Source organism: Cariama cristata, unplaced genomic scaffold, assembly GCF_000690535.1.
Source record: "Cariama cristata isolate BGI_N322 unplaced genomic scaffold, ASM69053v1 scaffold40032, whole genome shotgun sequence".
Taxonomy (NCBI): Eukaryota; Metazoa; Chordata; class Aves; order Cariamiformes; family Cariamidae; genus Cariama; species Cariama cristata.
Window position 1 is genome coordinate 57,990 of NW_009602916.1, and position 24,204 is coordinate 82,193.

Genomic DNA, 24,204 nt, shown 5'->3' on the forward strand with positions numbered 1-24,204 from the left:
TATGCAAATAATAATCTTATATAAAACAGAGATTACAGTGGATATCTTATGTAAAAGATCTCAAGATTTTCACAGAAATCTGAAGTTTATGAAACTGAAGAGACAGTATAATGCCAAAATTGCATTCTGTGATGCTCCCTAAACAAGCAGCTAGCATTATGTAGAGGAATACTTGTAAATTGAAAACTAGCCAGTTAAGTATGTTGGGCATATGTGTACAGCTTTCTTATTCTGTAACACTGAATTCCCCTCGGTACTATCAAAGGAAGACAGGTCAGATAAACAGCAGTTACCATGTAAAAAAAAAAAAAAGAAATTGTATGGAAAAAATACTTTTGCTTAATTTCCAGTGTATTTGATTTTTATTACAGTATGGTTTGCAAAACTTGTCTCTGATATGGTTTTAGAGTTGCAAGTTAACTGAAGAATTATGTAAAGTGGATTTAGATGTGAAGGCAGCTTTTTCTCTCTGTTAGTGAAACCTTTCTTAAAGGCTGTTCTATAATTACACTTGTGGCTTGGTGGATAATGCCTTGTTCTCATATGCAAGTCATTTGATTCCTCTGGTGCCTCTTAACACTCAAGAAGCATGGACTCTTGCAGTGTGACTCATGCTGTAGCTGATTTTACTGCATATTCTATATAAAGAATTTCTTTGAACGGTGAGTGGATACACAGTATCAAAGTGACAGTAACAAGCTTTCTCTGTCTTGCCTCACCACAGAGAAAGAGCCCTACAAAAATAGACTGAAGTGTAGGTCGTTGCAAATTAGATAGCCCTTCGATTAAGAAGTGTTTAACTGTAGTATTACCAGTGACCTTGTCTTGTCTTCTAGAAGGACTGAAAGTCTCGTCCCAGTATAGTAATACACTTGCTTCAAGAATTAATTGTTCTTCTTGCTGTCAGAAAAAGGGTGAAGTATAGCAGATTACTTCTCAATAAAACCTGCCTCTCTTCTATCAGGAGTGCATAAGAATGGCCATGTGTATTTTTCACCACTGCAACAGCAAGCAATAGCAATATATTCCAAGCCAGAGCTGCCTGGTTTCGATGCTTAGCCCATTCAATATTGGTGTCCACAAAAACCTGAAGAATTGCGACTTTAGGACATCAGTGTGTGGTCATAATGACAACACGTAGAAGAATTGCTAATAATAAGAATTGAAGTTGCAAAATAAGTTTGGAATATAAATGTAATCACAGCCAATGAAAATGATTGAAAAGTTTTTCTGTGAGTGGAAGGACTGAAAAAGCTTATTTCCTTTCCATTTTTGCTCTTTCCTGCCACCAATACTTACCATAACTTCCACGATGTATCTACCTGATGGTAGACAATGTTATGTGGTGTTTGGAGTTATACTTGTGAGAATTAGCCAGCTGATGTATGTGTACAGACTGGTCAGCTGGCTGTTACCCAGTGAAGTGTCTGACAAAGAGTGCTGCCCTCTTTTCCCTTAGTAATGACGCTGTATTTGGGACCTCTCTCCTATCACTAATTTTTGTTTAACTTCTATGACCTTATTTAAGCCATATCTCAAATTCGGTTAACATTTTTCCACTGGAATAAAAAAGTGACTGGGAAGAAGGGAGAAAAGGGAGGAATTTCCTGCCAGGCAAAGTGGTTACATTTTGTTAGGAAAGCAGACCAGCAGAACGGTCTTTGTACCCACAGTTGAATACAGGAGGTCTGGCACATTGTGGCCACAATTATAACGCAAACAATTACAGTTTGTTTGGTTGTGCCTTTAAGAGAAGGTTGGGAAAAGTATCAAGGACGGTTCAGTGTAAGAGAAATGGACAGAAAGATGAGTGGACAAGATGCGCTTTCCTCTCAGCTGCCGCTGCACAGCCAGAGCCAGGGTTATTTACTGCATCCACCTAGCAAGGCCTTTTAAAAAGAATTTTGTAATGTTTTTGTTGAGTCTCTTTGAATTTTCAAAACGTACTCATGCAATATGAGTCTTAAACAATCCATTTATCTTCATTTGATAATCTACAGAAATGATTTAAAATTGTAGTGCAGTAATATCGTGCAATGTTATTTTTCCTCCTCTACTGAAAACCAATTTAGTTTTCTCTCCAGGTAAAACCAGGATATTTATCTAGTACTGCTGTGTGCTTTTTGTAAGTATTATCCCTTGTAATGCATCATTTCCAATAGGTTTAGAACAAGAACAGCCAGGGTTCATGAGGAGCAGGTGGTGGGGCCTCCCCAGCACAACCTGATGTATTTATTTTAGTACCTTTTTGTCATCCTTTAAACAAACAAATAAAACATGATTCCATAAAGAAGGAGCAGGAAATACAGAGATATATAAGAAGTGAACAATTGAAAGCAATGGACTAGAAAGATGTTTTACTTTCAAAATCAATGATCTACTGTACGTCCTGGCTGTATTAGACCTATCCATCTAGTGGGGTAGATTGAGATTTCAATATGCTAATGAAATTATTTTTAGCCATGGGGGGGGGTGGGGGGTACCCAGAAGAAATGTCTGTTTGACCAAGTGGAACGGAAACATGGAAGTTCAGAAAATTAATTCATTTCCTATGAGCTTGCTATCAAATAGATGATTTTTTAAACCAAGTTTTAGAATATACTTTTAAAAGCCAGGTCTTTCAGAATGGCAAAGTAAGTGCCATGAATGTTTCACTGAGAGCATCTTTAGTCAGTTTGACAGAACTTGTCTCTCCCCTGAGAGGCCAGTACAGGTTTTGGATGCTCGGGTTTGGCAAATTGTTTCTGGGGGAGTCTTAGTGCAGCAATCAGCTTTTCTCATTGCCCCTCAGATGTGGAATTCGCTTGCCAAATTGCCTCACAGAACTGCTGTGTTGTTACATACGTAGTATATGGCCAAGTTTAATGGTCTGTCAGTGAGTCTTCAGCAACCCTCTTTCTCTTACAGTTGATTGTTTACAGTCTTCCACCATCGTCATTTGTGTAGTCCTTCCACATGAACTTAATAGTAATAACTGTGTCTCTTTGATTCTGGTTATGTCTAGTTAAACCTCTGTTTGGGATGGTGTTGGCTCAGTTCCTTTATTAGTTCCATCCCTTTTTGATGGTATAGTTTTAGTGCAAGAATGTAACAAATATCATTCTTTCAGATGGGAGAGTGTTTCCTAAGGCATTTTCATTTCAGCGTGTGGAGGTTGGTCCTATGATGGATGCCAAAGCTGTGAACTTCTTGTTCTCATCTTTCTGGATGGAAGGAGGGAGAGACAGGATCTGACCTGTCATTTTGTGTGTAAAACTTTGCAAAGTTGGACACCAGTCAAACTGATTTCAGGGCTCTGTTGGACTGAGGAGGAGACTGATATGATGTTGTACTCTTCTCCTTCCAGCTTCTTTCTTTTTCTGGGAAGATTATTAGTTCGTTTTAGTTCAGTACTTTACCCTTCGTTATCTTGCGAGTTGTCTCAATTTTTTTCACGTTCCTCTTGTTTCATTTTGCTATTTTGGTCATGTGTAGGTTCAGCCTTAACATCTCTTTACTATTTTTTCCACTTATCTCAAATGCTGTTTTAATCTTGATAATAGATAATATGACAGATCATAGAGAGAAGGCGGCTGATAATGAGGAATGAAAATAAAGGTGACCATTTTTGTGATTATATATTGTACAGTGAAAGAAACTCCCAATCAAAAAAAGAAATAAATAGAAAACAAAGGCTTTTTAATGCAAAATTCCTGCCCAGACTGAAGTGTCAACCTCGTCAAACTAGGCTACATGCTTGATGCTCAACAAAATTGGAAAAAAATACAATTTTGGTGATTTTTAAATGGTAACCAAAAGGATTTGGATTATTTTTATGCAGCTGAATTAATCTGGGAGAATGTTCTGTTATTTCTTTAAACAAGTCACCCCTCAGAATCTTAGAGTAGTTTAGACTCTGCTTGGCTTACACTATTTTAATCCTTTAAAACTCACATTTTCTATCATGTTTTCTTCTAATTGTGCTTATAATTGACATCCCGGTGCCACAACATTAAAAATAACAAATGTAAACAGTGCTTCACTATGGAAAATAGAGATTAAGCTTGTGATTGGAAAATTGGCAGAGGCCAATTGTTGCATTCTATGCTCTTCATCTCAATCTGCAGAATCTCTATGCCTAAACTGTCTCAACGACAGCCAGATTTAAGGAGCCTAGCTCCTGTCTATTGTGAAATTGCTTGTTTCTAAGACATCAACAGGTAGAACTGCTTCTTCAGTGGCAACAAGAGAGAGGAGGGAGTTCATTTACTAGGCATATCTGACAGCCAGTCCACATTGTCTCCTTTTTGTTCTTTTTTTCTTATAGTGTGCCCTCTTCCTTGAAGTCTGTCCACTCCTTGTGATATCTCATCTGTTCCGTGGATTGAAGGAGTCTGTTTAGGCTATGTATTGCACTCCCCTCCTACCCTTCACCTATTGCTCCCTAAAACATTTTTGATTCCTTCCTTCCCATTTCTTGTTAACGTTTCTTTCTTTTCTAACGTTTAACTTCCAGTGGGACTTTCTTCCTTCTTTCCCATCCCTCTGTGCCTCCATTCCTCACTGTCCCCTCTCATGATGAAATTTGAAAATGTTTCTAGGGCTGAGGTGAAATGAATAATGTTACTTTACTTTTTCCATGAAGAAAGGATTGCGTGAGAAACAGCCACAGCAAGGCTCTTGGTTAGAATCACAGAACAGCATTTGGTGTGAGGGCTTTTTTAGTCTTGGTGAGGGACTAGCAGCTAAATAAAATGTCTTTTGTTTGAGGAAGTCATTTGCACTGACTCAAGAGGGAAAAACCTTGAAAACTGCCCCATCCAAATAAGGGTATTGCATTGCAGATTGTTAATGCCATTTACCTAATCCCTATGTTACAGCACAGCTGAACCACCATTATTAATATTGTTTACGTTTCAGTTTGATAAAAGTCAGTCGTTGTCATCCAATACATTTTGATATCTTCAGATAAGATGCTGTTGTACAAGTCTATCAGAAGACACTATAGGGAGCTTCAGACATGAGGGCCATGAGATGTTGGACTGTGCATGTGATATAAGGCGGTATAACTAAACACTGTGTTACAAAATAGCTGAAATATTATTGTGAACTCTGCTGGGGAAGTACCACAGGCAGCATTTATTGTACTACATTGTACATGAAAGGGACTCCGGATTTGAGCAGCTGGACCCATGAGAAATTGATGCTGGCAGGATAATTCCAGTGATGTCATTGGACTGACTGCTGGCTGAGTTGGAGGCCCAGGTATTTTAGGGTCCTGCTAAGTGATATCAGTCTGTGAGTGATTTTCTGTGTCAGAATACACTCTTTTCCATGCACTAAAAGGAGTAGACTATGTTCAATCATACTTTCTGAATTATAATTATTTAGTTTGTCTTTAGGTTTTCCCCTCTTATTTTGTGTTGTACTTGTTTTGATTTCACAGCAGTGTTACTGAGTGAGCTGCACAAGCTGCTTTTAAAGCAGCTCACACTGTAATCAAAATATTTTAAAAGCGTTAAGAAAGGCTAATGTTATAAGGGAAATTCCCTTGTATGTTTACTTATTTACACTTATGAAATATCCTCATTATTGTTAGGCACAACTGGGTAAAACAATCACTTTGAGGAATTATCCATTAAAAGGAAGCCTTTGATATTAGAAGAGTATTGGAAGTTGATATGTGCTTGTTTCTCTGAGAAGCAAAAGCATGGCATTTTATTGACCCCACTGAACTCATTAAGAGGTTTATATTGATTGTAGAGGAATTAATATTTAACTCAGAGTTTCCTTCCAGATGAAAAGTTTCTAGACCAACATGCTTCTGTGCTTAGAAGTTGTAAATATGAAAAGCAAAGTTACAGGTCAGGTCATCATTTTGCTTTTTCTTTTTTTTTGTTTCAAAGCTCCTTGTAAAAAAATATAAGAAGGGGGGAAGAAAAGAAACTATGAACAATGGATAAAGCCACTGCTGCACACAGTGTCAACATAAGGCAAATGTCTCATTTAAGTTGTACTTAAAACCTATTTTTGGGACTTTAGTACTGCACAGACCTTGTGGTGACCTTACAGAATTTCACTACAGAGAAGCATGACTTCAGCCCACTGTCAGAGAACAACCTGCACTGGGACGTTGGCAATTTTTCTCTGTCTTGGTGGTACATACATAGTTCCACATACATTTCTTCAGATGAAGCCTTTTTCATAACATTATGCAAAGATATGTTGGTCATTTGTATCAGGCTTTCTGTATTTGCAAGGTGGTGATCTCAGGGTGGAACAATAACTTGGTTTAGAGGCTCTTGCTGATTACTGACTTCTCTAGTACATACAATCCTTGCTTTTTGCTTGCTCTGCAGGTTAAGATATGTGATCAGAAACAAGACATGTATGTTGCTGCAATTACAGAATTTACCATTCTGTCAAAGCACTTTACAAACATAAATGTCTTCCTGGTGGCCTTTTGTCTCAGCTGAAGCTCTGCTCCAGAAAAATGCTAAAGATCAGTTAGGGAGACACACTATATGGAAGAAATAGCATAGGAAGCAGCCCGTAACTGCCCAAGCGAGGAGCTGAACAAAGCCAGCCTTATCCTATATTTGCAAGTCTCGTATTACCTATCTCTGATCTTCCTCGTACACTGTCTTCTCGCATAGCGCACCCAGACTGAGCTCACCTGAAAGAGCGCATCTTTGCTTCTCCCCTCATTAAAATAGTGTATCTGAAAATAGGAGGTATGACTGCCTGAGGGTTAAAGGAAGTGTTTTGTGCCCAGACCTTTATGAAATTGTTCTTGGAACAGGTTACCCTTGTGCATGACCCATGAGATGATACCACACTTTGCTTGATCTAAGTGCTGTCAATGGAGGTTTAAAGGTTGGCTGTAGTGGTAAGAAAAATTATGTTAAAACAGTACCTTTTTCTTAGTAGTTCTACTCTTTGTTTTCGAGACATATCTGCTGGCTTTGCTAATAAAGATGCAGATTTACAATTGTTAACGTCACAGAACAGTTCGAAGAGGAGTGAGGTTCTGTTCTGCCACTTGCATCATTCAGAAAATTCCAGCTAAGGTGTGATTTACTGCCTCTCTCCTACAAGTGATAATGAAAGGGGAAGAAAGGAGAGCACAGCTCTACTTTCTGATCTGGTATTGAGTTTGAAGCACTGACAGTCATCGTCACCTTATTTTAAAGTGAACAAATTCAACACAGATATCACTGTGAAAAAGTAAATGTGGAATTGTATAGTGCTCTTTTTCAGCCACTTTTGAAAACTTGAACCTCACTTTAAAGGCAGTTAAATTGTTTTTTTTTTTTTTCCCCTATAAATATATTATCTATTCTATGGTTACACAAGTGTAGTAAAAGAAAACGTGTAAATCAAATGGACTATTTGTTCTTCTTTATATATTTTCTTTGCCCTCTTTTAAGTATATGCAATCTTTCCCATCCCTCCCAACCAAGTCCTGTCTCCACCCAACTGCATTTCCTGAGTGAATTCCTCTAGGAGACAGAATTGGAGGGCTGCATGATGGCATTTCTATATTTAAATTAGATGGAGCAGAATAGGCTGTGTAATTTGTTTAATCACTGCTCATGCTCTAATTTCCTTGGGTTTGATTTTTTGCAGTGCAGTCTTATCTTTGGGTTTCTATCTGGTAGCCAAGTCTGCTATTTGGCACGATTTCAGGGACCTGGGTGCATTTCTATTTTCAAATAAATATAAAGGGGATTCTGTGATCAAGCAAATTCTGCACACAGAGCTTTTCAAGCACGATAAATTGATTTAAGTGGGAATGTGACAGAAAAATGTATGCCTCCAAAACAAAGAAATCAAATAAAATCTAAAGCATAGTTGATAAGAGCCATGCAGAAACATTCGTAAATAGATGGAAAAGATGCAGATTCATCTGCTGTTATATAAACTGTATTGATTCTGGGATCAGGATTCAGCAGTTTCAGTACAGGCATTTCATGTATTTATTTTACCTAAATATGACTAAATAGTACTTCACTTCTGCTATTTCAGGCCTTGTCTATCTCATTTTAGTGACTTGATAGACTGATGTATACAAAACAGTCTCTGTTTAGTAAGTAGTGGTAAGATTTTCCCATGGTTTATTTTCTGATTTCTCACAATACATAAAGACATGTTTTTGCTATTGTAGCATTATTTTTCCTAATTTGTCTTTATCCTTTCCTTTCGAAATACCTTGATTCTGTTTTCCTACCTATACTGTGAGTGACAGTGTGTGTATATATTCTGTGAATGATGAAGGCAAGTATTTAGTAATACACAGGATACTTGGTATTCTAGAGTGAGGTACCAACTTCAGGCAGTGACTCACTATCCAGTGTTAAACAGCCATCCGTCAGGTCCTTTTTGTGACATCCAGTTAGGTGGCATTGACCTGAAATGTATGGAAATTTTCTGATTGATCTTGCTTAGAAGAAATAAGCTTACTAATTTGTAAATGTACTAAGAAGGCAGTATCTGCATTCAGAATTATGCCAGAGTCTTCTGTGGGTCTCAGCACGTACTATTGGGCAATAGCAAGTGTGTTGTTTGGTTTCCCCTTTGTAACAAGATTTGGGTAAAAAACAACTGTGAATATGATTATCAAGGAGGGTTTTTTTGTGAAATTCTTTAAGAACATTAGGCACTTTTTATTGGAAAACGCTAACAGATAGCAGGCAGATGACCTGAGATTTTACCTGTCAGTTAGTTTAGTGAAGAGCAAATGTTGGAGCATCAGATCTAAAGGGAAAGTTCCAGACTTTGAGACAGCGATCTCTGCTTGGTTTGGTGGGTGAAAAGAGGGTCCAGAGATCTTCAGGGGCTCTTTCACATCTTTCCTTATTGTTCTGGAAAAAAGAGAAGAAGAAACAATGCATCATGGGAGTGACGCACCCCTGTGAGTAATGCTCACAAGGGAGGTGGTTCACTGCCAAAACGGTATGACTGGTGTAGCCAACTTAGAGGAAGAACAGCATTGTACTGAGAGCATCAGTGATCAATTATTTATTGTCAAAAGAAAATAGAGAAGCTGGCCCACATTATCAAGCTACAGCATATATTCCCTAAAAGAAACCATTGCAGAAGTATGGACAGCTAGTACGCAAGGATTGCAGAACTCAGGTAATAGTCTAAATAATATCTAATAGCATGGGTAGCTAATAGCATCTAATAAATGTTACCCAAGGTTTTGAAAAACACATGTGGAAAGGGCACCTTGATGCTTGGCCTAGGATTTCTATAACTGAAATGAATTATATTGTGTTACTCCCAAGTTTGCAAGTAATGCAGTCTCTGCATTGTCACCTCTGCTGCCAGTGGTAGGCAGAACAGGAGGCAGGAGAAGTGCATCTGGTCAAAAGTGACACCGTGGATTGAGGTTGTGAGTGAGGGAGAAAGAGAAGGAGAAAGAGAGAGATCATGTGTTCAACAAAGTACCTGTTCTGGTCTACAAAACGTTCTCCAATGTTACAAGACACTCACTTCCTACTATGTGGCCACATGTAGGTTCACCTTGGCGTGGGGAAGCATCAGAAGCCTGACTTGACTCTGTAGTGCTACAAACCATTGCTATCTGGGTCCCTATTACACAGCTCATCAGATATTCTTTGCTGACTGGAGAACTGCTGCACTTGGGGGAGTATCTGCTGTGGAACCTGCATGCAAAGCTTCATACCCAGGAGGTCTTCCTTTCATCAATCCTGAGTCTTTCCCATTAGAGTGCTGTGTTTTTGCTATGCAGTGCACATGGACAACAAAGGCTCATCTGTTTTCTTCACAACTACCTGGCTTGTTTTGGAGTGTTTGCATTGTATAGATCTCTCTTCTGCTCCTTCTTTCCCTTTAAACAGGTATTAGCTCTTCAGTACTTGCAGCAGAAGATAAGGGACTTACTACAAAGATGTATTTTGTATACCTTATGTATGCTAGAAAAATTTGTAAGGAATTTAGAGGTAGCTTGCATTAGAATTATAGTAATTGGCTTTCTAAACATTAGCATATAAAAATATGCCGAATTATGTTCATGGAGTAAAACAAAATCTATTGTAGTCTTGAAAACCTCTGAGACCAACTACAGCTAACTGCAAATGAAGTCTAAATAAGAACGTGCGAAGGAACACACTGAAAAGCCTGACAATTAGTGGCCTTAAAAACTGTTGGTATGAAAATTCACCCGCAGCACCTCCACAGTAAGGCAAGTGTATGATTCTCTTGCCTTCTTTTCTCCTGTCCTAAACTGTTCCTTGTCAGCAGTCTTCTGTGCTTTAGGCTATAGCAGCGGCTGAAAAGGTCGTGTTAATTTTCACCATTGCATGGATATAAGGTGGTCAGTAATTCGAAGAAAAAATACTGTCTTTATTACTTGTGCTGTCAGATTAGATGCAGGAAGTGTCTGATCTTTAAGCTGTTGCATGATAGAGTTTATAAATTGGTAGAAATCTGAAGACAGAATGAATAGGTCAGTGAGTGTAGTTTTAAAACCTGCTGTCATGTTGGATTTGCAGAACCTGGAAGACTTCTGGTAATAAACAAGCTTATGATGATTTGATAACTATTGCTGTCTTTCATAAGGAAAGCCTTTCCAGGCTTCATACCACCGGTGGAAATACATTTTCAAAAGCCCTTTATAAATATTTAGTCTGTTAATCTTCAGGATGATTTTAAATGCCACCTACGAGTACAATTTAACTTATTGCATTTTCTTTTCATTTACAGACATTACCCTAACAAGATAGATCTCACAGTCAGTATTGTGTTTTCCTCATTATCTCAGCTTTCAGAGATCTCATGCCTGGAACTTCATTACTCTGTCTGATACTGTGAATCTTTATGTAGTTACTTAGGTCTTTCTTTCACACTTAGGTTTCCCAGCAAACAGTGTTTCCCTGACTTCTTGACAAATAAGTGTCCCTTGACATTTAATTTGGCTGATGAGGTGACACAATTTTAGGCGTAAATTATATGTCCTATGTCAGCCCTCACCCCATCGAGGTATCTTCATGGGAGACCATGTGTAGGCAGTCATATCAGCCTTTGCTCCACATATCCAGATAGAGAAGGTAGTTTCATTTATGCAGAGGTCCCCTGGAGGAGTCTGAACAACTGGGCTTTCTGAGAGCATGTCTTGAATTAGTGCCTCTTCTGGTAATGCTGCCTGAACTCCTTCACAGGCAAGACTGCTCACTGGCCTTGCTGTGTCAGACTCTTAAGTAGACTCATCCCATGGCAGGGTGGGACCTTCATGTGGAAGATGACAGAGCTGACGTCCTTGGCCGTCTGTCCTTTTGTTCCTGGTGGGCTTTGGCCTCCTGAGTGTGAGGTGTGGCTGAATGGGGTTAGGTGCCTCCTTTAAAGTGTTATATGCAATTCTGGCTTATTCTACCTGTAGGTATTTTGTTAAGCTAGGCCCCCAAATCTTTTGGAAATTATAGAGTGTGTTCTATGTTTCATTTCATGAGAAGAATAATCAGGAAATATTAGAGAATTAATCAGAAGGGAAACTGCCATACCGTGTATGACTGTGGACGTGGTATAGGAAATAAAAGAGAAAATTACTGCCTTCCTACAATTCAAATTCCTTATCAAGGTGGATTAAATGTGGACTAATAATATATTTCTGGGAAAATGCTATTTTGGGAAAAACAGAACAAAGAAACGAATATCATCTGAACAGTGAGAAGAACAAAAGAAAAAAGCCCTATAAAATTAGATTTTGTCAGTTTCCAAATGAAACATTTCAATTTTCCATTTCTAAATCACATTTCAAGACCAAATTCAGTAGAAGGTAGAACAAAATGTTTATCTGCTGTTTGAATAAATTGTTACTTCAGCCCCGTGTGACAGGCTTTCCTTTTTTCATCTGGCCAACCAAAATTATTTTTTCCCTTGTTTTATGTGTGTGATTTACTACTTAAACTGAGAAGGTAATTATTTCTCATGTTCTTCCTCTCACTGAGTTCCAGGCATAGGACTGGATGCAGAGTATGGGAAAGGGAATGGTTTGGAAAGAAAATAGAAGAGTTTTATCCTCAAATGAAGTAGCTTTTATTTTGTGTGATTGACCAGGGTTATAGCATAGTTTTGCTCCTATGAGTTTTCAGCTGGATTATGGGTGAGATTTAAATAATATGTTACTGAGCTTTAGGATGTAATGGCTTGTCTAAAAATAGGTTTGGATTATTAAGATTAATGTAATCTTTGTAGCTTTTGTTATTATTTAGGATGCAAGACATTCAGTCTTTAGTGCTAGACTTGATGACATTTTCATATCCACTTCCAAGAAAAAGAAATGCTAAAAGGATAATTTAAGCATCTGTTAAAATCCAACAGACAACATTTTAAAACTGAACACATACAAACAACTCCACAGAGCAAAGGATAAAACTTTTAAATTAAAATTGTACTATGAGGGAAAATTTCTGTCTCAATTATTGTGTGTGCTTAGTTGAAACCTACATGAATTTCAGCTGGTTGGTTGTTCACGTTCAGCTCACTGCACACCCTAAAGACTGCATGACACATTTTATTTATGCTGATCATCAGCATCCCTGTTGCACAAGCCTATTTTCTGACAGTTTCAAAAGGGAATTATAATTGTTTACCCTTAAGCATGACAGTAATATAGTATCATTGAAAACAAAAATGTGTCACTTATTCATTGAATGATTTGTATTTGATAAAAGGACGTTTTTTTCCTTTGGTGTTATCTTTTAGCTTCTGTGAATTTCCTAAGCCCTAGACCAAGCTTTGAACCTTATTGATCATGTCACCAGCATTCACAGAAGAAAAATACCAGTTACTGACATGAGTTACAATTATGTAGTTTACAGTGGTAGAAGGGACATTACTTTTATAGTTACAAAGTTTCATCTGATAATACAGTTTTTGTGTGGGTGTATACGTAACATGAGGTGCTGAGTTTGTGTGTTTCATAACCTTGTAGTTTCTGAAAACCAAACTTAGTGTGTTGGAAGTAAATGTTTAGAGTTTTCACACTAAATCCTGTATATTTCAAATCTGACACCAAAATTGTAGCTGTACATGATTCTCATGAATTCTTAGTTAACAGGCTTGTCTCCATCCCTACAATAAAGTAGCTTTCTAGCTTGAGTTCAACTGCGTAGTGTAATTTCAAATTAGCTTTAAAACAGCCTTTATGGGAAATCACACAACTAAGTACAATATTGATTTATTAGAACCCTCAAAGTCATGCTTTGAGGAAGAAGAAGGAGGGAACTGTTTTAGCACAACTTTTGATAATGTAAAGGCAGTGTGCTCCAGTGAAGAAAGCAGGCCTTGTAGCGTTAAGACATATCTAACTGCGTCAGGCAGCTTGTGTGCATGTGAAGCACAAGGGAGCAGACACACAAATGTAAATACCACATCATCAGTTGAATGGCTTTATACATCTGTACCTGACTGAATGTGCCATCGCTGTCTTTCAGAAATATCGACAGTATATGTCTGGACTTCTCACTCCTCCTTATGGTGTTATGGAAACTGGCTCCAACAATGACAGTAAGTATGAGAAAATAGACATCAGATGTTAGAAAAAAGAGAAAAGAAAAGAAAGGGGAAGATGAAAGTCCTCTGGTTTTGGGTGCTGGAATTTAAATGTTAAATTCAATTCAGTATTATGATTATATTAATAATGCAAATAGTAGGAAATACCTTGGAACTTGCCTAACTGCATTCCCAACTGGATACAAGTGTACACAGAGCTGTAAGCAACTCTACACTATGAGCCAGGCCTGTTGACTAAAGCGTGCTGTATGACGTCACGTAACAGTTAATTGGTTTTAGGTGTTACATGAATTCCATGGAACATGGCCGTGAGTCCTGCTAGTAAAATAAATATAACAAACTGGCTTATTTTTTTTAGTTAGTATGGGCTACACAACTTGCTTGGGAACCTAGGATAGTGCTTGGACAGACAGCCTGCAGTAAACATGCTGCTCTCTGACCTTAGTTACACAGCTAAATAAGTTTGGGTATGTCTCTGGCTCATGAGAACCTGTCAAACTGTGGGATAGGGCTGCAGAAATGAATCCAAGGGCAGCCTTTGGAACTTATCACTTCTGTAAATCAAGATACTTTTACTTTGCTGCCAGAGGATTATGTGGATGCCAACCAGGACAATATCTGATTGCTAGCAATTGCATCTGTAAATTTTGTCTCATATGTTATGTGTTCAGTATGTTCTATCTGTGAAATAATAGCATAGCATAGCATAGCAATGCTAGTTAGTGCAAGTTCAATGTCACATTTGACTTCCAGGTACTAAACCACAGACAGTGTTAAATGAAAAAATATAAATAATTCCTGTATACATACTTCAAATATTAAGTTGTGAGAAAGTACTATGTTTAGCAAGCTGTTTGTAGTATTTACACAGGTTAGCTTTTTGTCTTTTTTATGTTCACGAGAGAAAACTTTTGTCTGAATAAATCTGGTTTGCTCTTTAAAAATTCATAGACTAATGTGTATGTTATCAAAGTGTTGAACCTTCCATTTCCCTATTCTATTGATAAATATCTCCACTGTTACTTAAAGAATGTACACTGTATATTTATTTTCTGTATTCTTTTTTTAGGAATGCCAGATAAGGACAGTATGTCAAGCAGCGCTCTTTGCCAAGTTTCTAAAAATTGTAATAAGGTAAATCACACCTAATTTTGCCTTTTTTTTTTTTTTTTTTTGATTGGGGGGGCAATAATGAAAAACGCAAAAGTACAGCATTAAATTGAAAAGAACTAGGTGCAAAGGCAAAGCATGTGGTTGATGCATGCGAGTACAGTATACAAATGACAAAGATGCTTTAGACATTGTATCATACAACTGGAGAAAGCAACTGGTTCAGGATCAGAGTTATTAGAAAGTGTACTGCTGCCGAAGTTTGTGTTACAATCTGGTTGTCCTATCTTTGTTGGAAAGGTGCTGAGGGTAAAGAAGAAAAGCAGCACTGTGACCAGACCAGTGCATAGCCAATGGATCATAAAATTAATAATTAAATCCTATTTTAAGGCTTAACTGGGTCTTAACTGATACGTACGCATTGTTCTGGCCCTTTGCTTGGGGTGAATTTTCTCCTGTGTTCAGAGAGCAGCTTTACATCCCAGTTCCCCTTTGTAAAATCGTTCTGTGCCTTCAGTCTCACCAGATGAGGATCCACATGAAAGAACTCATGAGTATTTCTGTGCTGGGTTTAAAGTAATTATAATAGTGGGAAGAAATAGTATCAGGCATTGCTGTAAAGATTAATAACTTTTAGGGTTTTTTTTATGGCAGGAGTAGAAAAGTTCCAGTAATAAAAAAATACTTGGGTGCCTTCTTTCTGGACATAGCAATTTAATTGGATGCATTTGTGTGATGTCTTTAAAAGATTGAAGGTATTTTTGTTACACAAAAAACATCCCTTGACAGCAGATAAAGACAATGAATATTTTAGTGTGTTTCCTTAATGTGAAAATAACTACTTCCACCTCTCCCTGTCTGTCTGTCCTACTTCCTCAAGGGTGCTGACCTTTCTTACTTGTCACATTCAGCCTTTATTAGATGTATAAATGTAACGGTATGCAGTTCCTTTTTCTAGAGTCTTACTCACTAATGCTATACCACTTCCTGACACAGCCTTATCCTGTAGGAAAATAAACATTTCTCCATGCACTGAGTAATAGTTCTTAGACACTTAGATAGCACCTTTCACTCAGTAAGCATTTTACAAACAGTTACGAGTTAAGTCTCAGTGCTTCTCTAAGATATTGGTATTTCAATGCTATACTTGAAGTTAAGCCAGATCAGGGGTCTTGCTTGACCTCTCAATGAAAGCACCAGGTGTAGAATCCAAACTAAAAGACGTTGTTGTATTTTCTGAAGCAGGTAGAGGTAACAAGGTAAAAACATCTGTCTTTCCTAGAAGGTGATATCCCCCCCATTAATGGGCAGTGATGCGCAGCTACGGGTGGTATACACTTTCAAGTACAAAGTAGTTTAGAAACTGAGCAAAATTTACTGATTTATAACACTGCTGCCAATAGCTGGGTTTTTCTAGCACAACAGGACTCTTCCTGCACAAAGTAATGTTCACCTGGGTAGGAGGCAGAACTTTACTGGGGCAGGCTCAAACTGTTCAATGACTTTTACAGGAATAAGGTCCTTTGCAAACCATATTAATTTCCTTTCCAAGACACGTATATAAAACAGCCATCCTTCTCCCTCCCACACTGTACACATTTCTGTGGAGAGAAGCTGAGAGAGTAAATATGTGACAGATGCTTGTCACCTTGTTTCATCCTGGAGGAGCTCAGACAGTCTCATGGCAAATGTGGCAGAAGAACCTACACAGCATAGAAATGGCTCATGAATCCTAGTTCCGTGGTTTTGCCATATGGCCATGGTTCTCTCTAATTATGTTAATTGAAAGGTAAATGCAGCAGAGATAAATACCTGAGTATTTTGTTTACTGCATGCAAGCTTCATTCCTGCATTTTTAAACTGTACAGCTATTACAGTGCTTACACAACATGTCGATCTTCGTGCCCTGCATTCAGTTTTGAATGATCAGGGAGACACTGGAATTGCACGGCCAAATTCCCAGAATTGTTGCCGGCTATTCAAAGGACAAAATAACAGGGTACCAGAAAACAGCCCTGTGTTTGTAGATTTTATATATTTTGCTTATTTTAGGGTGATATATGGTTGCCAGAATGGCTACTGCATCAGGGAAGGGCATTCATCCAGGGAAAGGGAAGTATTTGCAGGACATCTTTAGGCTACTTTATATCTTTAGATTGCCAGAATGATGGCTGTGGGACTGACAGCAAATATGGCTCGAAGAGGCCTGCAGGCTACTCTGCAATGTCCAGAAAAAGATTAAGTGTTGAACTTTCTGAGATTCAGAGAAAGTTCCTAAAAATCTTTCATGTGGTAAGAAAACATTACACTCTTAGACAGAAGGAGATAGCATCTTCAGTAGTTCTGATCATAATGTTGCATTTATTTTGGAGTGTATGTGTGTATTATTTTAATTTTCCTGGAAAGTTTATAACTATAAATCATTTGCTTCAAATGAAATTTAATATAGTCTACTCTTGAAATATGAAATGCACATTTTTCTCTTTTAGCCTGTGCTGAGTCTTTTACAAGCACTGTAATCGATTATTTTCCATATTTGCTAATTATTTGAGTTCCATATTCATAGCTTAATTTTTTTCTCCTGTCACATCTATTGGATTTTGATGAGTAACGTAAGATTTCTCTCTTAATACATGCCTTGAAATTTTCTCACCATATGGGAATGCTTGGTTTTCCTTGTTCATTAAAATCTATAAAAAAATTCTATTTGGAGAAGGCAACAAAGAGATTTCTTTTTAACCAAACACAAAATCATTTGCATTTAGGGTTACATTATTGCACATCATTTAGTGCAATATAGCAGTTAAATTGAGCATGAAATACTGAGCCAGAGTATACTGCTGTCCTTAGTTGTATTTTGAGGAATGGAAACGAAGTCAATTTAAAGCTGTCTTACATAAGGGAAAAGAACACAGCTTCAGTCTTTTTAACTAGTCAGTCTAATATCTGTACACCAGTCTCTCTAGCTCTAGTTTTTGAAAATTCTCATGGGGTAGAGTTGGACATAGCTGGATCTGTGAGATGAATATAACCCTAAAGCCAAAATGACAAAATCAATAATAATTTCAAATGCATTTTTGGAAAAGATACAGAAGAGTACTTAGAACGCAGGGGAGGTCGAGTTCCAGCATGCAAACAGAATAGGTAGTGGTTCTGTTTCCATATATTACCAGCAGAGCTGGCAGCAGGTGCTTGGTGCTTCCCATGGTGCTTCCCACTACAAGATCCTGCTCTTACAATTTGGCCATTTCTTTACTGTTTACGCTGAATTTGCCATGCTGAGAGTATGCTTCTGGCCGATTTTTAAATTGAAATGGATCAAGCCTCTCTGACATTGAGTTTGGGGGAAAATACATGGCACATATTAAATAGCTTTTCCCAGTGATACACTAGCAATCCTGTCCTTTGGACTAGGAGCTTGGCATTTGGGGCTTGTTCTGGCAAGAAGGAGTGGCATTTGCGACCCCCTACAAAATAAACCATATTGTTAAACCTTGAAAAATCTCAGTTGAAACTGGCTCACTAGAGGCTCATTACAGTTTAACTGCAAGCTTGTGCACGCAGGCTGTGTGCATTGCGTCTGCAGAATTCCCACACTGTTTGTCTTGGTCCTGGGCTGCTTGGACATAACTGTGTCGATGCTTAATGGTGTAGGTTTTCTTGCAGTCACTCATTCTAGTTGCTAGAGCAACATTTTGATTATTATGAAGCCAGACACTAACTGAAAGCCACAGTTGTCTCCCCTGTGCTTTTACATCCTCTACTGGTGCCCAAGTAGGAAATGAGTGAAGAAATAGCCCATTCTGGTCTGGAGACATATGATAGTTTTAAAGAAGAGGGCATTGCCAAAATGGGTTGTAGAGACACAGAAATGAATGTGGGTAAGAACAGAGGACAGACCCATTGAGAGCATGAATCTCCACTCTCCTATGGAGTGTGATGCTTTTTTCTGCTATCAGTAAAGGTCTTAAACTCCTTTGCAAACTGTGGATGCTATGCCTAAGACAGCATAGGAATGATCCACAGAAAGAATAGAAATCTGTGATTAACATTTATTCTATTTATTCAAGTAGCTGATAGTCAAAAAGTCCTAACCCTGCTAATGATCCAAGCTGAAGTTTTATATTATTTTGGATAATGGAATCTCCATGCTGCAGCTTGCTAAAAGAACCCCCAGATCCTATACAAAAGAAATTCCGCTTGAACGGAAGGCTGAAAAATTAAGTGCTCAAAACCAGAGAATTTCAAGACTGAAGGCTGACTGAGCGGTGTTAATGAAGTCCTCGTATCCATGTTTGTTATGGTACGGACTTCAGTTCTTTGTGTTTATTATGGTACAGACTTTGATTACCTGCTTACATATATTTTTCCTGTGACCCACTCAATTAAAACAACATCTCACCTCAAAAACCATGCTGTCTTTCTTTTTGTACAACTTAATCTCTATGACTGTTTCAAACCTACATAATTTGTGCCTTCTTCATTGGCAGTATACCTCCTGAAAGGAGGAAAGTGCTTCTTCATCTCCTTTGTACTGAGGAAACTATACTGAACACAGAAGATATAAGCAGATTAAGTTGTGCAAATTCATACAGTCATTCTTGCTATTGAGTGAAGAGTATCTCTTCTTTCTGAAACCTCTCTCACGCTTTATTTCCACTATGTTCCTATATGGTCTTCAGGTTTCTATTGTGATAAAGAGTTGCAGGAGCTCCCCCTAGTGCACGAAGTAATATTGGAAAAACACGGATCGAGTTGGTGAAGCTTACAGGCAGAAACATGCTCTTTTATGTTTTTCATGTAATGACTCCAAATCCTGTCGATTGGAAGCTTACTGGAAGCGATTTATATGAAGGTATTTTATATAGCAAAGCCCCTATAGGATGTGCTGAAATACTCCTCTGAAAGTCACCTTTTCATCCATCTGCTTCCCTGGTTAATTTGATGTGATAAAATGTAGATTCCATTTCTTTACTGAATTTCCAATAAGGCTTAGGTGCCATGCTGATTTTTGTGTGAGTGATTGTGAAAACACGATTTGTTATTTTATCAACTGTAAATACATTTAATAGAATTATATCAAAAAGATCTTTCAGGTGACAGAGAAGGACATAATCTAAGTGTTAATCCTCAAAATATTGCAATTTTCAACATTTCCAGGCAAATGAATATTCACTTATTTCAATTTTCAATCACTTAAGTATGTCTCTGGGCATTTGAAAGTATACTGTTTGTAAAGATGACATTATAATTCTCTAGGTACAGCCTTGAAGAAGCCACACAAGACACCAGTAATAATCATGTTCATTCACCATATTAGCTACTCTAGCAATAAACACAGTAATTTTACTTCTGATTTCCCTATATTTCAATTTACTTTTCCCAGATGACCAAGAAGAAAGCTTATCTTTTAACATATTCAGTAGATTGTCAAATGTGGATTTTGACAGCACATTAGCAGAATGCTGAGAGAAATGTTTCACATGCTTACGAAATTGTGAGCCTACAAGAAAGAATAAAAAGAGAGAGAGCAGGGAAGCAGACACTGTGCAACAAGGTGCTTGTTTGGAAGTGGTAACCTCTCCAACATTCACATGAAAACTGTGTTATAACAGAACTGATTTTCTATGTGGATGGTTTATAGAACTGTCCAGTGATATGTGTGCATTAATTTCTATCCCTCTTGGGCTCTGTGCCAGAGTCAGTTCTCCTATACAATGTTAGCATAGGGTTAAAAAAAAATCCCTTTCATTTCTGTTTTTGGAGCAGTTGCATAAAAGCACTATGTGTAAATATTTCTAAATAATGCCTTCATGCAGTCCTAACTGTACCAATTACTTTGAGGGGCTGCTCTGATATTTTGGCACCAATTTCACATATACGAAAGTAATTTGCTTAGAGGTCTGTTCAAGTTCTGCATTTTGCTCTAAGTGGAACTGCTTAGGGTTCAGTCATTATCACAGCCTGTAACAATTTGGCTAGTGCAGAGGCTGTGCATATAGTCCCTGGCAATGAGTCACATGGTGACAGCATATGGCAGGAGAGATAACAAAGACAGGAGTGTGAGATGAGTAGGAGTCTGTGAAAAATACATTTTTCATACGTTAGTAATGAACTTCATCATGAAAAATGTGAATGTCTTTATATGTCATCAGAGCTCTTTAATGTAAACAAAATTGTTATTAGGTCTGCTGGCTTGCATAAGTAGGCTTTGCATAAACTAAATTGTTGAAGAACCACCAGGGAAGGTTTTGGTACATCACTATCTCCAGTTTCAGCCACATGGAGATGATACACAGCTGTAGTATATTCCAAATGCCAGTGTGAATAGCAATGCCTCAAAGAAAAACTTGCACCACCCCATCTTCTGTTATCCAGTTCAGCTACCTGATAATCTATGAAGTATCTGTGACCTATGATTTCATTGTGTACCCTGAACTCTGGAGTCCCTAATGGCAGTTTCTACTGGAAACAGCTTCTTATGCGGTATCTAATCATATAATAGAGCTGCAGTCTGACCAATCCAGAACTAGCCAGAGTAATCCCAATATGAAACCTGCAGATGTGATTAGTGATTCTCATTTGATCTATTACTATACAGGAATGAGTAGCATTGCGGAGAAAAAGAACAGAATCCTTGGTCCGAGTTGCTGTGTGTTTACCACTGTATGTGTCAAAAAAACTTAGTTTCTCTTCAGTGCATACTTGATCCAATTCAAGGATCCCTGCTCCTTGAAGCCCTTCCATGAATTTGGAAGAAAAAATAGGGTCCTTTCTTTCCACATGAGGAGTTTTCACTGTGGTGGTTCTAAGGACAGCTCTAAGGATAAATAGAGCTGTCTACAATGACAGTGAGATTGATAAGAGTTGGAGGCAAGACTTCTTTTGGTAGATTAATTGAACTTTTTGCAGAAAAGGGAAGAATTTTGCAACCTACAGATGCTAAAGGAATATTCTTATTTTACATTTTACCTTCATTTTCTAAAAGCAATAACATCAGAGGATTAAAGATATGTAAGTGTATTTCAGTTTTAAAATATAAACAAATGGCCAGATTTATCTTGGGAGAAGATGAATAATGGGAAAAATACTGAATAGTGTCCAATAGCACAGCACAGCTGAATTGTCAGCACCTGAAGACAGAGCCTCCCTTTCCTATCACAGCTGCAAAACATTCCAGAAGCAACCACTGCCCTTTGCTCAAGAATGGAAAAACGAGCTTGGAAAAGTCTGTCTGCATCTGCATCCTTCTTTAAGTGCTGCGGTGACTTTCTGAGTCATTGTAAAACTACCTGCAAAATCCAAATCAGGGTAGTGTGGGTTTTATCATGATGGAGGAGTGAAAAGATGAAGAACAAGAGGTACAGGGGAGAGAGAGAGACCTCCTCTGTTACCAGCAGAACAATCCCTGTACTCAAGTCAATGTTAGAGCTAAACTATATGAGTTTTTAGTTCCATTACTTTTACATCTGAGTATTAATATGTCTGATCTCCACAGTATTTGTCTGAATGAAGAATCCCCTGAAGCAGTTATCATTGTTATTTTGGTACTCTCCATTTCTTTTGCTTTTTAAAAAATTTTGTCAGTCTTTATTGCGATTTATGTGCATCCTAAAGCCTTGCAATTCTTCTTTGTGCTGGGTGCTGTGGTGCAAAGGAGGGATGGAGGCCTCTGCTACAGAGAGCTTGCAGTCACGGAAAAGATAGAGTGACTGTCAGACAGAAAGATGCTGGTTTACACAGAACATTGTAATGCATAGGATTCATATGTGTTCATACATTTCAAAAGAGTTACCTTACAGGAGCTTGTTGTGATCAGTTCTAGGTGTGATAATCCTAAGAGACACTGGGAGTGGGAGGAGGAAGTTCAGAAATCAATAGACAAATGAAAAACTAAGTGGTAGATATTTCTTTGTTAATCTTGTAATTTGGAGGGGATCTAACTCGCACTGTTGGCCTTCTTCAGAGTAGCAGAGTAAGCAAGTACCCACACCCTCCCTGACTAACCTTCTACCCACAGAAGGGTTATGGAGGTGCTTGGACTAGCACGGGAAAGGCAATTTGGCTGAAGAGATGTTTTCCCTTTCTGACTTCTTTTGCCTGGCCGAATGAGTGTTGCTATCACAGTTTAGATAAGCAAAATAAATAATGGAAAAATAACAGAAATTCCTAGAAAATGCTAGAATTTGTAAAATACTTAATATTGTGAAGTAGGTGTGGGACCTCCTTTCAATAGGAGCATCGCTCTCAGTTCCTGTTGACTGGGGAAACAGCTTATCGCCTTACCTGCCAGTGCTGGCAAGGGCAGTCTGATAATATGTACTGTGGAGCCACATTTGATGGCTCTTACTCCTTGACTGTGTCTTCTGGTTGATTCTGTCCCGGCCCACAAAAAACATGCACATACACTCTATTTATCTCTTGCAGTTGAAAGGCAGAAAGAGAAGGTAATTATACTGAGAAAAAAAGAGAGTCCTTTTCAAGGTTCATGTCTTCAGACAAGTCAAGCGTATACAAGTAACACATTTGGCACTTATATTTGAAACAGCAAAATGAATTTTTTTCAATCTTGTAATTATTTTCTCAAGTTTGGCAGAAAAATTGGATTGGGGATCTTAAAATCAGATTCCTTCTAGTCACTCATATAATCTCTTGCAGAGCATTTTGACTGCCTGTCCTACAATGCATGCTGGAAATTGGCATTCCACAAAGTCAATTATAGTTCTGAGTCAGTAAGAAGTTATCAGTGTGTCCGATCTGATCACTTAACAGCATCTTCTTTTGTCTGTGTACAGATTACAAAAATTTGAGAGGTTAATAAATAGTGGGGAAAAGCTGTCCAGTTATTTTGTTCTTTTTGTGTTAGCTATTCAAGAACAGAAGCCCATTGTGCTGGCTCCACGCAAAGAGCACCACCACCAAAACAAACCTTTGGTTTGTGGCACTCATTTAGAGCCATTCTGAGTTAGAATTGCTGAGTCAAAAATGTCAGATATCTATGACAGAGATGAAAATGTAATTAGGACCATTATCTCCAGTGATGGTTAAGGAGCAAGTGCTGTTCAGGTATTTAAAGATTTATGATTTATGACTTTTCATTATTTATTCTTTTTGTAAATTTCCTTCTGGAAGAAATCTTGGCACAAGACTGTGAACCTGTTTGATCTTTGTGTGTTTATCATCAGTGATGCAGCTGTCTTAAAATTAAAGATAGCAGTTAGTGAGGAAATACAAATACAGATAGCTGAGTTGACTAGTAGAGAAATTAAAAGAATACATAATTTAGGCAAAATTAAAAAAAAAAAATCTTACTTCCAATACGAGTTATTAGACTGCTTCTAATTAGGATTACTCACCCACACTTGTTTTCATCTTAGGAAATAAAATTATAAACAATTTGTATAATAACCTTAAATATGAACTGGATGGAGAAAGAGCCAGTAGCTTAACAGGGGAGAATTGTGATTGTCTTTGTAAACCTCCCAGTACTGCTTTGTCCATCCTCACTCTTTAAAGCAGATGACTTCAAATGCATGGATCTGAGGAGGCTAAAGAAACATCTGTCATGTCACTCTT

At 37.9% G+C, this 24,204-nt stretch overlaps 1 protein-coding gene across 1 annotated transcript in view; it reads left to right on the forward strand.

Moving 5' to 3' along the window:
- Nucleotides 1-24,204, forward strand: part of RAPGEF4 (Rap guanine nucleotide exchange factor (GEF) 4) — a gene marked incomplete at its 3' end in the record, with an annotated part of 115,510 nt that overhangs the window by 50,442 nt on the left and 40,864 nt on the right. Inside the window, exons 5-7 of the mRNA XM_009694945.1 lie at nt 13,440-13,512; nt 14,588-14,605; nt 15,550-15,551. Of these exons, the coding sequence (XP_009693247.1) occupies nt 13,440-13,512; nt 14,588-14,605; nt 15,550-15,551 (93 nt within the window). The remainder of the gene's footprint in view (nt 1-13,439; nt 13,513-14,587; nt 14,606-15,549; nt 15,552-24,204) is intronic.